This window comes from Podarcis filfolensis (assembly GCF_964270895.1).
Source record: "Podarcis filfolensis genome assembly, chromosome: 11".
Taxonomy (NCBI): domain Eukaryota; kingdom Metazoa; phylum Chordata; class Lepidosauria; order Squamata; family Lacertidae; genus Podarcis; species Podarcis filfolensis.
This window is the reverse complement of record NC_139613.1, coordinates 62,344,618-62,362,540: the sequence shown is the minus strand read 5'-3', so window position 1 is coordinate 62,362,540 and position 17,923 is coordinate 62,344,618. Positions and strand designations below refer to the sequence as shown.

Here is a 17,923-nt window from a genome sequence, read left to right as displayed (position 1 = left end):
TCCCTCTTATTGCTTTTTGTAAGGGTGATACATCACTCCAAATCCTGATAATTATACATCCATTCAAATCTGAGTACATGAGTGCATCTCTCCCTTCACCTACACAGATATTCTAGTTCAAAATGCAACCTCTGCAGCTTTGCTGGATGAGGGGTGAATCCCCAAAAGCAGCGGTTTTCAACCTTTTTGAGTTCACGCCTCCCTTGACCAACTACATTCTTTCTGCAGCACCCCTGTGGGGCCCAGGAGCCCAGTTATGTCCCCCTTTGCCTGCAGAGCTGGCAGCCTCTCACTGCTGCTGCCACCCCTGGTCTCCTGCCCCTCCCCTGCTCCAGAGAGAGGTGCCTCCTCACACTGCCCCACAGGGGCCTGCCAAGGGGATCTCCCCAGCCTTAGTGGCCCAACCGAGACTGGCCAAAGATGAATGTGAGGCCAGCACCTTACTCACCTTGGGAGGCGGCAGTGGCAGCAGCGGGTGCTGCTGGTGCTGGGCCTGCGTGCGGGAAAGGCTCCCCGTCAGCACCAGACACTCAGCTCCCAGGCAGGCCTTGCATACAGCAAGCACAAGAAAGGCCAATGCAGTGCTTGCCCACTTGCCCAGACTCCCACTAGTCTGTCCATTCCCAACAAGGGCTGGCAGACTGGCTGGCTGGGCTCCCTCCCCTGTTTGCTTGCTTGCTTGCTTACTCTGAGGCCGCCTCAGCTCCTGGCACCCAGCACCTGCTGGCCAGCCCCAGAGGCACCTTTCGCCTGGGGAGCTTGTAGCCAGGGCTGCTGCAATAAACAGCTTTGGGGGACGAGATGTGAGAGGGCATCCGAGGAGGGAGAGAAGGAAAGAAGGACAGAGGCTGTGTTGTCCGCAGCACCCTGACCATCATTAAAAGCACCTCAGGGTTCCACAGCACACTGGTTGAAAACCACCATCCTCCACTATCTATCACTTAACTCAGTCCATGCTGGTTCTCTATGGAAACACGGCACTGAACAGGAAGCCTTCCTTCAAGGAACAAAATGTTTCATTGTGGCAGTTACCGTACTTTTTCGTGTATAAGACGATGTTCTTTTCTTAAAAAAATTTGTTTAGAATTTGAGGTTGTCTTATACATGGATAGTGCATAGGGAGGATGTGGGATTGGTAGCTGCCACAAGTCTGAGATTGTCAGCGACTATTTGGCGTGTTATTGGTGGCTGTGTCAAGGGCTGGTGTTGATTGGCTGTTGCTGCAGCAATAGGGCATGCGACTGGCAGCTAAACAACTCTGGGCCATTTTCTCAATTTGGAGTCCCCAAAAATACAGGGCATATTATACACAGTGGCGTGTTATACATGGAAAAATACAGCAATGTGCCCACAGAATTTAATACATGCCTTTCTTCTCCAGATGTTTCCCTGGAACATATTTTCAATACCAGGGTGAAGCTCCAAACAAGGGTAATAATAATAGTCTATTCCACTCACAGCCCACTTCTACACATCATCTGATGGTTAAGGGGAGATGCTTTTTAGCTTGGAAAGTGTACTATCTCTCTGGCGGGCTGCAAACCTGTTGGGAGTTTCTTTAAAAAGTAATCCCTGTTTCCGTACCCTTCTTCTGGCAATGATGGCTGCAAGGTCCTGTGCTCCTTTGGAGTAAAGACTACCTCCAAATCATCTTCAGGAAAGTCACCAAGTTCTTGCAGGAGTTCCAAATCCAAGTTATTCAGCTGCATTGTTAGGAAACCTTCAAAATCCATTGGTTCTACAGCATCATAGAACTGAGGCTAGATGTTACAAAACAGAAACAAGTGGCTCATAACTTTTTTATATAGGAATGTTCTAAGTACAGCCAATGGCTATGGATCATATTCAGTTAAGTTTTACTTAGGGTAAACCCAATTAAATTAATGGTGCCCCCAAGTTTTCCTGAAGAAAAGCAGTAGGGCAAACATGGATGAGCCCTCTGTTTCTTGGGTGGGTGGGCTTTAATCAGTGCTTTTTTTCTAAAAAAAATGTTTAGGGGTACTCTCATTATCCTACCCATATTGAAATACTGCCCCTCAATGAGGCCAAGCTTAGATTCACAAAATGTTTAGGGGTATGTGTATCCCTGCATCCCCCCAGAAAAAAAGCACTGGCTTTAATTATTTGCTTCCTTTCAACCATTTTTCCTTTTCTTTCTTTTTATGGAAAAATAGCACTACTTCAATATAACAGTATCCCCAGATGCTGGATAATTACAAGGGAATTAATATTACAGTGGTACCTCGGGTTACATATGCTTCAGGTTACACACTCCACTAACCCAGAAATAGTGCTTCAGGTTAAGAACTTTGCTTCAGGATAAGAACAGAAATTTTGGTCCGGCGGCGCGGCGGCAGCAGGAGGCCCCATTAGCTAAAGTGGTGCTTCAGGTTAAGAACAGTTTCAGGTTAAGTACGGACCTCCGGAACGAATTAAGCACTTAACCCGAGGTACCACTGTAATCCCCCAGCAATTAGCAGGAAGCAGTGAAACTTTTCAAACACGAAGCTTTTGATTAAAGAAACAGAAGCCCTTAAAATCCTCGAAAGCCTCTCCACAATAAGTAGGCAATATGACACAGCAACTTGTTTATAAAAAAACAAGCAAAAACCCACCCAAAGTTAAGTCTGAAAAAGTAGGATAACACATAAAATACTGAATGTAGTGATTTAGCAATGTCATCTGGAGGTGTCATGAAAAGTGAGTGGGTGATAATTTGAGGGTAAAAGGCCTAGGGTTGAAGGAGCTACAGTGGTACCCTGGGTTACAAACGCTTTGGGTTACAAACTCCACTAAACTGGAAGTAGTTGCTCCGGGTTGCGAACTTTGCCCCAGGATGAGAACGGAAATCGTGCACCGGTGGCGTGGCAGCATTGGGAGGCCCCATTAGCGAAAGCACGCCTCAGGTTAAGCACGGTTTCGGGTTAAGAACGGACCTCCGGAATGAATTAAGTTTGTAACCCAAGTTACCACTGTATTCTTAAATGTAAGTCAGAAGTAAAGCAAGTTGTTTCTAAAAACATAACTTTTCACATAGCTCCCAATGGTGGAAGACTGCAAAGGGCAACATTATTTGATGGGTTAGATATCACTGTGCAATCTAGCCAAGAAGTGACTAAAAACGTCCAAGGATGCGTGAACAAGCATTTATAGTTAATGAAGAGGGACAAGCATTCTGCCCATAGGAACTTTCAGGACTTCATATGTTCTTCAAAATTGCCTTCATACTGGTTTAAGCACCATGGCTGCAATCCTAACCCCACGTACCTGGGAGGAAGTCCCACTGAATTCAATAAGACTTTCTTCTGAATAGACATTGTTAGGCTTGCACAGTTAGTCCTGGTGAGCCTGGGTTCAAATTAAACCCTGGAAATTAGCATCAGTTTTCTATCCTGCTACTGGAAACTCATTCTCTATCCTGAGATAGTATTAAAAAACAAGTCCTTCTCTACATCCTTGCTCACCTCACCAGTTTTTTAAACAGTCCTGTCAATAACTTATTGGGCTGAATATTTTGATAAGTATAATTAAGGTGTTTTTTTCCAAGTCCTTGTTTTCTTTTCTCAATCTCACTGAAGTTTTGCTTAACTGCTAGTATAAAATTAAAAGTAAAGTGCATTTGCATTTCAGTGAGTTCTTTTTTTTAAAGATGCTTCAAGAGATGTGACCAAGAAAAATAGTGTACAGAAAAAAGCATTCTTATTATGTCTCTTGCCAAACCCTTCTTGTGGAGAAGTACAATGCCACTTGAGGTTCTTAAGCAGCTTTACATAAGTTAACTGTTGAGACTACAAACTTACAATGTGTTAGGGTGCTTAAATCCCATTCATTTACTGGACAGTAGCTAAAAATATTATTTAACCATATAACATTTTTCACAGTCAAATGATTTCTTTCAAGGACACAAGCTTTCTAGATGTTGTATACTGGATCCACTTTTGGCCCCTCTGGAATTTATATCAGGCACACATTAGGCTGCAAAGAGTTTTAAAATTAATAAACGAAATCTAAATGTAAATAAACACAGGCTGTGCCATGTGTTTTTGCTTTCCATCCATGTAAATTGTGCATAATTTGCTGCTCTAAAATTGTGTGCTTGTCACTTCCAGAGAGAAAGTTTTGCAAACTTCTGAGGCAAGAATGAAAAATATGAGAAAAGGATTGAAAGAGTATGCATTATAATAGAAAATCTGTCAAAAAAAGAAGTTCAGTGCAGCTGCTGAAGAACTGAACCTATTTAGGAAATATGGTTTATCCAGCGAAAAGCAAAGTAAGGATCACACAAATTGGGTACATACCTTTTCCGTACGGTACAGTCAGCAGCAATCAAAATGGCGGATACAGGAAACAAACAGTTTTAGCAAGCTTCTTAGCAGAAGCATTTGAGAGCAAAAGATGGACGCACACACCCTCCCAACGAACAACCCACAAAGAACAAGTTAAACACCACAACTTCTCAGATTGAGGAAGTGAGTAAAATGATGGTGGTTAGCTTTGAAAGACAGGAAGACAATTACTTTGAAAGACAATTATTATAGTGTTCCAAAGCTGTAGCTTAAGAAAATGTAGTTTTAAAAGTCTGAAAATCTCGTATTCAGCAAAAACTATGCAATGACAAAATACCCTTTACATTTAGATGAAATAGAAAGGAATAATTATACCTGAAAAATAGGGGTTGTCAGATTTAGTTTATAATAGGCAGCTATTCTGAAAGATTCCGTATTATTTCAAAACATCATGGGGACAGTCTAGAAAAAGTAATACTCTGTAGAGTTACCTTAGGAATGTATAACTCTAAAGTGGGGGTAGGATAATTTTTATTATTTCTTTTTATTTATTAAATGTCTATACCTCCCTTCTTCCAAGGATCAGTGTGGTTTGCAATATAAAAACACAAAATATATAACATAGTAACAAACAAAAGCAATATCCGGCCACACACACAGTATTTATTTGTTTATTATTTATTGTTAATTTTGCTGCATTAAATTGTGCAGTCTGTAGTTGTCTTCCTTTGTAATGTTTTATTTTGAAATATTTAAGATAATATTTTAGTTTCCTGTTAATTATGGTGATTTGAATGTATACTTTATATTTTACTTTATTCAGTCATGTTTTATTCTAGATTGTTGTAAACCACTTTGAGAAATAATAAGAAGTTATGTTTTGCAAGATCTTTATATCCATCCCCCCGCCCCGGGCCAATGTTGACTCATAGGCAGAACCATCCACCAGTGAATCAATCATCTGGTATCAGAATGGTCAGGTGGTTGGCACCTGTCAGAGTGTTGCACTTTCTGTAGCACTTCCCAAACACCTGAGAATCAACTACGCATTGGGCTCTTGGAAGCCCTGAACAAGGAGCGCTTGGCAGTATGTGCAAAGCCCCCTTTGGCTCAAATTTGTAGGTGAAAATGGCATGCAAGCCGGGAGTTTCCTACACCTCCTGTATACAGCTCCACAGAACAAATCATGCTACAAGTTTGAAAATGACATCTCAGGTATTCCACATACAATTTTAAACATTTTAGCTACTGATAATGTTATACTGCTGTTTTTAAATTGTATTGTTTTTAATTTTATTGTATATTTTGCTTTAATTCTTGTGCACCACCCGGAAATAATTACATAAGAGACGGTATATAAATAAATATTTTCCCTTGTTAAGCATGGTATTCATTTTCAATTGCTTAAAATAAGGGGACACACCAATAAAATTATGCATTTCATCAGGATACTTTAAAATCCTAAACATTATTGGTCTGAATCATTGTCAGGTAGATACACTTACAATGGTCAAACAACATCTCTGAAGAGTGGGCTGTCCTATTTATGTAATAATGTATGTTACATGCAATCATACTAACAGCATTGTTTTATAGGAAAAGGGAGATGGAGAGCTAAGAGGTGGCAGAAGGCTGTGTGCATAACCTCTTCCCTGCACAGTTTCTCCACTCCAAATTCCCTCCTATAGCCCATCCCACACACTCAAAGGCTCCGTTCCTTGTGTTAACTGGAGCTAACGCCATGTAAAGAGCACAGAAATGCACCACGAGCTCCATACTTACTAGCTGGAGAGAAGAGAAACCAGGGTTGCTGATACTTCGCTGAGACAACTGTCCATGGTTGGCCTGCTGCACAAAGTGTCGTCTTATTTCTGCCGAGGAATGCCTTTGACATAAAAAGGAAGAAGATACCAGCCATTCCCAAATTAGGTCCTATTTTACTTTAAGTATTTTGACACATGATACACACAAGTCCTGCTATCCAAACATTTGTCATACAAAAATTCACTTATCCAAACATGAGTAGTTAGCACCCAAATACAGACAACAAATTCAGATTTCCAAACATGTAGTGTTTAGCATGTAGTACTATAAATAAATAAGCACAGTAAATAAGCCTTACTTATTTGTGTTTTGCTGGTTCTCAGCAGCCACTTTGTCTGAAACCCTGGGGGGGGGGGGAGAGATTCAACAAATAAGAGAGCATTTTTTCCTTCCTTGTTTAGCTTTTGTAAGGTTTCAGATGGTTTTCCATGGTTTTTTCATCCTTTCGGGGTCAACATTCTGTGGTTAGGTACGCATTAGAAATTTCCCCATAAGAATCCATGGAAACTGCAGACTTGTTATGTAAATGTTTGCCTAACAAATGATTTCCCGAGAACACATTGTGTTTGGATAGTGAGACCTGCATGTATTTGTATAAAAATATGCTCATGGCCTCTAAACTAGGCATAATGAACTCACAGCAAGATAAATCAAGTGGAGCTTCTATGCCTATATAGCAGTGCAGAAAAGGGAAAGGAGGGAGAAGTCAAATCAAACCATCAATTTAAGAATCCCATAAAAATGTTTAGCAGATATGTTTAGCAGAGCGTGAATTCTCAATATTTCTGTGTCTAGACTCTAGTGACTACGAAGCAAAACAATCCCTTAGATCATGGGTGGGGGATTTGTGGCCCTCCCCTAGAATGCTTGAACCATGGCCAAGGTGGCTGAGGCTGGTGAGAGTTGATTCCTAAGACCATGGTGGAAAGAAAATGATTACAATACTACATCAAGTATGATTTAAAAGACTCTGAGCAATCTTTATTTATTCAGAAGTATGTACCATTCATTCTGTATCTTACATAAATATTTAAAACCATATGTGTGTGTGAATCTACTGACTGCAAAGAGGAAGCAACAGATTCGTAGCAGGAAGTTCCTTTGGTAGTTATTCAGAGGAATGTTTTTGCTGGAGCCACCATAGAAAAGGCCCGTTCTCTTGTTGCCACCCTCCAAACCTCTCTGGAAAGGGGAACATAGAGAAGGGCGTCAGGTGACAAGCGCAGGGTCCAGGTCGGTTTGTAAGGGGAAAGGTGATCCTTAAGGCATTGAGGTCTTGAGCCGTGCAAGGCTTTATAGGTCGACACCAGCACTTTGAATTGGGCCCAGAACCTAATCAGCGGCCAGTCCAGTTGTGCCAGGATTGGTGTTAAATGCTCAAATCGTCTTGCTCTGGTGAGCAAGCTGGCCATTGAATTTTGCACCAGTTGAAGTTTCTGAGCCATATTCAGAAGTCTTACCAGAGCATAGGCCACAGAAGTCAGGCTTCCCCTGTCCAGATAGGGGCAGATGAGCCACCAGCCAAAGCCGGCAGAAGGCACTCCACACCACTGAGGCCACCTCGGCCTCAAGTGATAGTAGTGGATGCAAGATCCCCCCCCGCAAGCTACGAACCTGCTCCTTCAAAGGGAGTGTAATCTCCCAGCCATCTGGTCTAGGGAACCACCCACTAACGGTGCCTCTGTCTTATCTGGATTGAGCTTCAGTTTATTGACTCTCATCCAGCCCATTACCAAGGCAAGACATGAGGCAAGATAACAAAAGTAGCAGACATCTCAAAATTGTGTAGATTATTACTGCCAGCACCATAACAGCAGGATGAATATTTCGTACAATGTTTTGCCAGTCATGCAAATATTGTTCAAAACTGGAAACTCAGAAATAGGAAGTTGCTGTGTCACAACAATCCACCAGGGTCCCTGGTGCGCACAAGTTGCATCCCTCATGACACACACTTGTGGAAGACAGCACACAGGAAATGCTGGCAGTGACCACAAAGCTGTTCAAAAAACCCTTACTGTTCAAAATTGTATGGTTTTGTCATGAAATCAGGGAGCCACAGTTAAGTGAGCTGTGATGGTATCACATAATAGCAGGGTGTCCCTGAACGTATCAGTAGACTCAAGAAATCCTATACAAAACAAAATCTACTAGGAGGTTGGCTGGACTGGCTGCCAACTCAAGATCTCAGTATTTTATAACTATGTAATTCTGAATAGTGGCAGGTGGGTGTGGATCTGGATACTGTGAAACAGAAAAGGTGCCATTTCCTCCTCCCCTTCTCTGAAAGGTTCCCCACCAAACATAACCCTCTACCTCTAGGACGTTTGCTATAGGGCTTACAGGCCTGAGCAGCACAACCTCCTTTTCTTTCCTTACCCCACCTCTTCCCCCAACAACACCTCAACATATTGTAGATGTCCTGGAAGCTCACAGCTCCTTGTCTGCCATTTTAAGAAAATGTTTTTCTTTTAACGGACAAACTTATACGCTTCTATATACCTAGGGAATCCTTCAAACATGTAGAAGCCACAACCTAATTTTAAGGTGGCTCTGTTTTGCTTGCCACCTGGTAGCCATTCAACCAGATGCAGTTCACAACATAAAAATGTAATATAAAAGCACAAAATATATGATTTTAAAACCCCAATAACTTCCCCCTCCCACACTTTAAAGGGGTATTGTGGTCTAAACCACAGAGCCTAGGGCTTGCCGATCAGAAGGTCGGCGGTTCGAATCCCTGTGACAGGGTGAGCTCCCGTTGTTCGGTCCCAGCTCCTGCCCACCTAGCAGTTCGAAAGGACATCAAAATGCAAGCAGATAAATAGGTACCACTATGGTGGGAAGGTAAACGGCGTTTCTGTGCACTGCTCTGGTTCGCCAGAAGCGGCTTAGTCATGCTGGCCACATGACCCAGAAGCTATCTGCAGACAAACACCGGCTCCCTCGGCCTATAGAGCAAGATGAGCACGTAACCCCAGAGTCATCCGCGACTGGACCTAACGGTCAGAGGTACCTTTACCTTTACCTAGATGTTTATCAGCCAAAGGCCTGGTTAAAGAGGAACGTTTTTGCCTGGCACCTAAAGGTGTATAATGAAGGCACCTAGCAAACGTCCCTGGGGAGAGCCTTCCACAAACAAGGAGCCACTACAGAGAAAGCCCGTTCTCGTGTTGCCACCCTCTGGACCTCTCAAGGAGGATGCACATGAAGTAGGGCCTCAGAGGATGATCTCAGGGTCCAGGTAGGTTCATATGGAGACAGGCGGTCCTTGAAGTATTGCGGTCCTGAGCTGTTTAAGGCTTTATACCTCAAAACCAGCACTTTGAATTGGGCCCAGAAACTAATTGGCAGCCAGTGCAGTCGGACCAGGATTGGTGTAATACGTTCAAATGGTCTTGTCCCAGTGAGCTGCTGAGTTCTGCACTAACTGAAGTTTCTGAACCATCTTCAGAGGCAGCCCAACATATAACATTGAAGTAATTTAACCTTGAGGTTACCAGGGCATGGACGACAGTAGTTAGGCTATCCCTGTTCAGATAGGGGCATAGCTGGGCCACCAGCCAAAGCTGAAGGAAGGCACTCTGTGCCACTGATGCCACCTGAGCCTCAAGTGACAGCAACCCCAAGCTATGAACCTGCTCCTTCAGAGGAAGTGTAACCCCATCAAGAGCAGGCAACCTCCCAGCCATCCGGTCTAGGGAACCACCCACTAACAGTGCCTTCGTCTTATCTGAATTGAGCTTCACTTTGTTGGCTCTCATCCAGTCCATTATCAAGACAAGACAATGGCCCAGCACTTCCACTGGCTCACCTGCAGATGTAAAGGAGAAGTAGAGCTGTGTGTCATCAGCATATTGCTGACAAACGTACTCCAAACCTCCAGATAACCCCACTTAGCAGTTTCATGTAGATGTTAAACAGGACAGGGGAGAGAATTGAGCCCCACATCAAAGCTTCCACGGGGCTGAAAAATACTCCCCAAGCAACGCCCTCTGGAAATGACCATCCAAGGAGGACTGCAACCACCGCAAAGCAGTGTCACCCACCCCTAATTTGGATACCATGGTTGAGGGTATCAAAAGCCACTGAAAGGTCGCAGAGAAGTAACAGGGACACATTTCCCCAGTCTTTCTCCCAACAGAGGGCATCATACAGGGTGACCAAAGCAGCTTCTTTGCCAAAACCGGGGCTAAACCCTGATTGAAATGGATCTAGAAAATCAGTTTGCTCCAAGAGTGCCTGGATCTGGTCTGCAACCACCCACTCTAGAACCTTGCTCAGGAAAGGGAGACTAGCAACTGGCCAGTAGTTTGCAAGATTTTCTGAATCCAGGGAGTGTCTATTGAGAAGTGGCTTTACCACTGTCTCCTTCAAGCAGGCAGGGACCACCCCCTCTCGTAAAGAGGCAATAACCATCTCCCTGGCCCAGCCAGCTATCCCCTCCCTGCTGGTTTTTATCAACCAAGAGGGGCAAGGGTCAAGAGCGCAAGTGGTCTCCCTGACTGAGCCAAGGACCTGGCATTCAGCAACAGCAGCCACAGACCCGAGGGCTGGCCGATAGGACAACTGCAATTCCCTGGGTTAGAGGAGGGGCTGGCACACGGCACAGTCACCAACTGCCTGTGTTGTGTGCCCCCTACTTGGCCCCCCCATGCCTTACCTCCCCCTACCTTGAACCACTGGGATTGGGGCCCCCTGCTCTCCCTCACTCCTCTCCTCTCAGGCACATCCAACAAAGAGACCTGACTTTGACCACAAATAAGTTGTCAGTTAAAAACAGTTAAAAATAATTAAGACAATTTAATCTTGCATGTACAGTGAAACACATTTTACTAGATAATAACCAGAGATATGAGTCTTCTGAGGAATAATCACAGGTGATCAGAAGTCCCTAAGAACATGAAATGTACTGCAATAAAAGAATTGAAAAGCGGGAAGACACCTGGACCGGATGGATTTAGTGCAAGATATTACAAAGAAATGAAACATACCCTACTTGTACCGTTAAAGGAAGTGATGAACAATATCTTAAAAAAGGAAGAAATACCAGAAACTTGGAAAGAAGCCTATATCACTTTTATTACAAAACAAGATTCTGATTTGACTCAGGTTAAAAATTACAGGCCGATCTCGTTGCTAAATAATGATTACAAAATGTTTGCAAATATTTTAGCAAATAGGATGAAAAGGATATTAAAGGAAATGATACATAAGGATCAAGCAGGTTTCCTTCCTGGTAGGCAGATGAAAGATAATATAATAAATATAATGGAATATCTGACCAACAGGAAGGATAAGCAGGCCATGTTGATTTTTGTAGATGCTGAGAAGGCCTTTGACAATATTTCTTGGGAATTTATGTTAAAGAATTTACAAGTTATGGATATGGGCCAATCTTTCCTAAACGGTATAAAGGCAATATATTCCGAGCAAAGAGCAAAACTAATTGTTAATAATGTAACAACGGAAAATATTGCTATAACTAAGGGTACAAGACAAGGGTGTCCTTTGTCACCGTTGTTATTTATATCAGTCCTAGAAGTTTTCCTAAGATCACTAAGAAATAATGAACAAGTAAAAGGTGTTACAGTTGGTTGTAATGAATATAAGGTAAAGGCATTTGCTGATGACTTGGTTATAACGATAGAAGATCCCATAAAGATCAAGAAACAACTGAAAGAATACAGCAACAGATAGAGATTGAGGTGGTTAAGAAAGTGAAATATTTAGGGATTATGTTGACTCCTAGGAGTATTGATCTATTTCAAAATAATTATGTACCAATATGGAATAAAATTAAGCGAGATCTGGAGGTGTGGGGGAGAATGAAGTTATCATTTGGGGGAAGAATTGCAGCGATAAAGATGAGTGTGTTACCGAAAATGTTGGTTTTGTTTCAAACAATTCCAATAATCAAAGGGGTGACAATATTTAAAGAATGGCAAAGAATAATTTCAAGGTATATCTGGCTGGGTAAGAAGCCAAGAATAAAATTTAAGTTGTTAACAGACGCAAAAGATAAAGGAGGCTTCGCCCTGCCAGACTTGAGATTATACTACAAAGCATCATGCCTCTGTTGGTTGAAAGAATGGATGAAGTTAGAAAATACAGATTTGTTAGATTTGGAAGGATATGATAATAGATTCGGTTGGCACGCATATTTATGGTATTTATGGTATGATAAAAAACGAGTGTACAAAGGTTTTGAAAATCACATCATTCAAGGATCTCTGATTGAAGTATGGGGTAGGTATAAAAACCTACTGGAGCCTAAAATTCCACATTGGTTATCTCCATTGGAGGTGATGAGTGTTAAGAAGATCAATATGACGGGGAGGTGGATAACATATGGGAGTTTAATAAATAAAGATGGGAATAAATGGAAATTGAAACCATATGAAGAAGTAAAAGAATATGTAAATGATTGGCTGCATTACTTTCAGATTAATGAAATGTTTAAAAAAGAAGTATTAGAAAGAGATTTTTCTGAGAAGGAATCTAGGTTTCAACAGGAAATATTGGATAATGAAGTGAAAATTCTATCCAAAATGTACAAATTATTATTAGAGTGGTATACAAAGGATGAAGAGGTTAAATCGGTTATGATCCAGTGGGCCAAAGACTTTGGATATAATATTCAATTTGATGATTGGATAAAACTGTGGAAGGAAGGGACAAAGTTTACTGCATGTACTACAATAAAGGAAAATGTTATGAAAATGATATATAGATGGTATGTAACACCAGTAAAATTAAGTAAGATGTATAAGGTAAGCAATAAATGTTGGAAATGTAAGGAAAAAGAAGGAATATTTTATCATATGTGGTGGGAGTGTAAAAAAGTGAAATGTTTTTGGGAAACGATATATAATGAGATAAAGAAAATGTTGAAATATACATTTGTTAAAAAACCAGAAACATTTCTATTAGGAATACTAGGTTATGAAATTAAAAAGAAGGATTGGAAAGTATTCTTATATGCAGTAACAGCAGCTAGAATTTTGTTGGCCCAGAAGTGGAAACAAGAAGTGCCTACGATTAAAGAATGGAGAATGAAACTAATGGATTACGCAGAACTGGAGAAGTTAACAGGGAGGATCCGGAACCGACGAGACCAGAGATTCACTGAGGACTGGAATAAATTTACAGAATATATCAAAAATATTTGTGATAAATAGATAATGTTTGTAAGTTTTTAGGAAGCTTTGTGAGAATGTATGGTAGAAATATTGATTAAATAATATGATAAGGCAAATAATTATATAGTGCAATATTAAATTAAGAAATGTGGAGAAAGTGATAACACGGAGAATTATCAGACATGTTGATGGAAGTCCAAAAGAAGACGTTGGTGAGAATTGGATGTTTAATTTTGTATAAATTTATACTGGAAAATTAATAAAAATTATTTCAAACAAAAAAAAAAAGAACATGAATTGTAAAACGGAAAACTAAAATGGGCTCAGCTATAGAGCAGTGGTGTCTTTAACAAGATTAATTTGTCTTTATCTTGACCGGTAACTTTCATCACATATTGAAGAACAATTGCTTTTTATACACTGTGATCTCATTATTCATAAGATCTGATAAGATCATGAAAACTCACAAATAAAATCTGCATGTGCCATTCATTCTTAAAACATTTATCTGTGTTCTGCTTCCCATGATTCCTTACTCTATAAACACAGAATGTGCATGATTCTGGTACAAAAAGCAAGATAACCTTGTAGTACAACCTGGAATTCTTCAGTCTGATGGCAGTGATTATTGGAGGAGGAGAAGAAGAAGAAGAGTTTGGATTTGATATCTTGCTTTATCACTACCCTAAGGAGGCTCAAAGCGGCTAACAATCTCCTTTCCCTTCCTCCCCCACAACAAACACTCTGTGAGGTGAGTGAGGCTGAGAGACTTCAGAGAAGTGTGACTGGCCTAAGGTCACCCAGCAACTGCATGTGGAGGAGCGGGGAATCAAACCCGGTTCACCAGTTTACGAGTCTATCGATCTTAACCACTATACTACACTTTTGACAAAAGAGTATGAAAATATTAATTGCATTACTGGAGTAGACAAAAGTGCATCTCGTCCCACCTTTATTCTATACCTGTGACCAGTAAGATGCCCCATAATAGTCATCTCCTTTCATTTATCCTAGCAACTGGAATTAGATTTGTTTAGCTAAACATATACCTGGACATGCTAGAGGGAGAGCACTGAAGCATCTGAAAGGTCCCAACAGTTGAGTTTCTACAATCACTTACATTTTCTGCAGTGGCTTTTACTCAACTGCCACACTACAAAGACATTTTTGCAATTGCACAACTGCAGAATTTCCCGGTTGTTCTATCCTTCAACTTACTGAATTTGACTTCACATAGAAAAGCATCAAAAGGTGTGAAATGCTTCAGACTGGGAAAAACCTTTAACATTTTTATCTGCAGTTTTATTTTAAAGAACAAAAGCCTTCCATCTGGTTGTGTCAGGGACTGGGCAGATGAGAAGGAGTGGTGGAGACTGCCATCCCTGGAGACTTCCAGGCAGGAGACAGATGAAGATAGCATGGGCCCAGGTTCGTGGTGGTGGCACACCTCAGAAGAAGAAGAAGCAAAGAGCTGGGAAATAATGGAGGGTGAGGAACAGGAGCAAGCTAGCAGATGCACTAGTCCTGAACAGAGAGAGGAGTCAGAAGTAGTAGAAACAGTACAGCCACTTGAAAGCCTGGGAGAGCCCCTTCCTCCTCCTAGAACTAGGCTCTCCCTTCCTGTATCTGGACAGAAAGATTTAACTGCTGGCCACCGTAGACGGCAGGAGGGGTGTGGAAGCTAGGAAGTAACTGCCAGAGCAGCAGCTCAAGATTGAGGGAGCATATTCCGTGGTCGCCATGTATTTCTGTTGATTTAAATAAAAGAACTGAAGGAAGCTCTCCACATCTCTGATTTCACTAGGTAGTTAGTCACGTAAAGCAACATAAAGGATTTAATGAAATGTTATATTAGTTCATCCACAAACAAGATTATTGAAATGGACAGTAGGAAATACAGTAAGTGATCAAAGTATGCATCCACAAAAAGTAAATTTAATTCCATACTTTTTTCTAGTAGGAAACTTTGTTTTGCCTGAAAGTATGCTCTACTGGGATTAATAGGATTAGGGTTGTATTATTAGATACCAAAACATGGCAGGGCGGGGGCAGGGGAGCTAAACTGAGCAGAGTTTCAAAGAACTCCCCCCCCCCCAAGCCATTTCCTGGGCATTAACAGGTCAAGAGTTGGTTAAAGTTTGTGTGAGCCATATATTCAGCAGGTGAGTCTGCCCGTTACTGTATGTCTATGCCTAGGAAAGTAGTGCCTGTGGAATTTCTGCTTGTACAGTTATTAAAGGTGTATGGAAAAGGCGAAACATTCAATCGACAGCAAGCCACAAGTTACTTACAGCCTTAATTGCACTCAATTGGCATAATCCCAGCATTTTCACCAGGAATTTTTTTAATGGAAGTATGCCAGTTTTGTGGATTAGTCTGGCTGCAACTGAGAATAATCTTTTACCGAGTGGTCACCTGAGAATCCCAGTGAAGTATATTGCACTACTCCATAATACTGTAAGTTTTTGCAACCTTAAACTCTTGGGAAGGAAAGGGAAAACTTTAGTCAATTACAAACATATATTCACTGCAGTTTAGAACCATGCTGAGAACAAGTTCTGACTAAGTTTTTGACACTTCCTATTTCTCAGAGCTATAAAAACCTTCTATCAACTTATTACCACCTCTCTGTGCAAATAATAATATGATCAGGGTTTTTCCCCAGGAGGTGAGGCTTTCTCCTTCAGAATCGACCAAACAACAAGCTGCATCTAGATTTCTAACCCCATGCCAAGCGCAAACAAGTCTGGATTCCAACTCCCCCCGCCCAAAAGCAAATTCCTTCGGCGCGTGCGTGTGCGCGCGCTCTGCTCCGCCTCTCCTTAACGCCCCGCGGACCGCGGCTCTGCGGCGAAGTCCCCGGCGGTGGGCAGATGGGGCAAGCGGCAGATCTGCTCTCCGGGCGCGTCTCTCCCGGAGCTTCCCCGGCCAGCGAGGCCAGTCAAGAGCCGCTCTTGGGAAATGCCCCCAGGTGCCCTTACCTGTTGATTTTCAGAGCAAAGGCTCTCCTGTCCGAGCTGGGCAGAGTGGCCATGCCGAGGGGCCGGGCCGCGATCGCCCCGCGGAGTCCCGCTCCGCCGAGGAGGAAGCCTCTTCCTCGAGCCCTGCTCCGGCGCCTCCTCAGGGGCAGGCACGTCGGGGCAGAAGAAACTTCCGCCTTTTCGGTCTTCCTCCTTGAAATCCGCAGGCCACGGGGAGGGAGGGGCCGGCGACGCCTCTGCCGCGGCGGGAGGCAGCCGGGGCCCCCACTCGGGCGGGAGGGGGCGTCCCATTTGGGAATGTGGCGTAGCCTGGATCAAAACATCACTGCAAGTTCAAAAGAAGTCTAGCTCATCAGGGAGAGGACGAAGCCGAACCATTTCCCCTGAGGTGCTGGCTTTCCATTTTGAGGGGTGCGTCGTCTTCATACCTTTCTTCCCTGCCGTTTCTCACCTCATGGGATGTATCCTGCCACAGGGCCGGCCGCTGACCGGACTCCAGAACTGCCCTGCCCAGCTTCTTAAAACGTTACGCCATTTTATAATATTATTACAGTACTCTTTTTTAACGGCTTCTAAGTGACACCGATCACGTTTCTTTCGTTTCGGGAGGAATCTGTTTCCTTCTGAGAAAGCATTTCAGAAGTCGGTCCCGCTTGGGAGATCTCCCTCCACGTGCGTGAGCTGTGAGCTCTCGTCCTGCCTTCCCCGAGGACCGGGGCGGGGGCGCAGTTTGGGACTGTCCTGCATCATAAGGTGCAAAAACGACCGAGCCGCCCTGGTCTGCCGAGCTGTCGTTGCAAGAACGTGTCCGCTGCTTGCACAAGCCGCTCTTTTGCAAAGCCTTCCGTTCGCCGCCCTTCAGTCTCGGCGCCTGCGGGGAAAAGCTCGAGGTGATCGCTCACTGAACAAGATTCGGGTTTCAAACCGAGGGAAATATTGGGCGGCGGGATGTGGGGCTCCTCGGGACGCAGTTCGGGAAGGACGGCTGGACATTTAGCAGCAGCAGCAGCAGCGCGTGCGAAACGCAAAACGCCGATAGCACGAAGCAGCGCCCGTGGGTTGCAAAGGCTGCGCCTCTGTGCCTGGGGGTGGGGGAAGAGCAACTGCCCAGGGTGGGGATTTAACAGACAAATAAATACAAATTAATCACAGGTTGTGAAAACAAATCCAGGCATGTGAGCAAGTTATGCACTCAGTCTAGCACAGTACAGGAGGGAAAGCCTAAGCCGCCATGCAATTTAAACATGTATTTTACACAGCACGGAGGAAATAAAAACGACTCCAGGATGATATCTTTTTTGCATCCGTTCACCCTTATATTTTATTACCCCACCTCCCATTCTATCCAGGTCACAATGGGACCTAGTATATTGAAGTATACATCCATTGACTTTTTGATTTGCGCAGCGGCTCTGATGCTCAGAGAATACAGATTTACAGCATATACAAAAGTTTAATTCCTTTGCACTTCTAGACAAAATACTGAGATAGCAATCCTAAACCCTGTAGTGAAGTAGGCATGTATAGGGTTGTGCTGTGGGCCAGTTAAGATAAATTAGACTAGAGCTAACTGTGTGGGAGTCAAAGAACAAACAAAACTGCACACATTTGTCTTACTACAGAAAAAAATTAACCACCTGGCTTTTAAATTACTTGGATTCCTGGTCCACCTAGGACAGTAAAAAAAATG

At 42.9% G+C, this 17,923-nt stretch overlaps 1 protein-coding gene across 6 annotated transcripts in view; it reads right to left on the bottom strand.

Moving 5' to 3' along the window:
* DOCK8 (dedicator of cytokinesis 8) overlaps positions 1-17,325 on the bottom strand; it is a 141,011-nt gene extending 123,686 nt beyond the window's left edge. The window contains exons 1-3 of one of the 6 annotated variants that reach the window (XM_083576453.1): positions 16,234-17,325; positions 6,069-6,171; positions 1,585-1,760 (exon numbers count right to left, since the gene is read on the bottom strand). In XM_083576453.1, the coding sequence (XP_083432579.1) occupies positions 1,585-1,760; positions 6,069-6,171; positions 16,234-16,286 (332 nt within the window). In that variant the 5' untranslated portion in view covers positions 16,287-17,325. Of the gene's footprint in view, positions 1-1,584; positions 1,761-4,298; positions 4,488-6,068; positions 6,172-16,233 lie in introns of those variants that run through there. The other 5 variants (XM_083576450.1, XM_083576452.1, XM_083576451.1 and 2 more) reach the window with 5 other exon arrangements.
* Between the last annotated feature and the right edge of the window lie 598 nt (positions 17,326-17,923).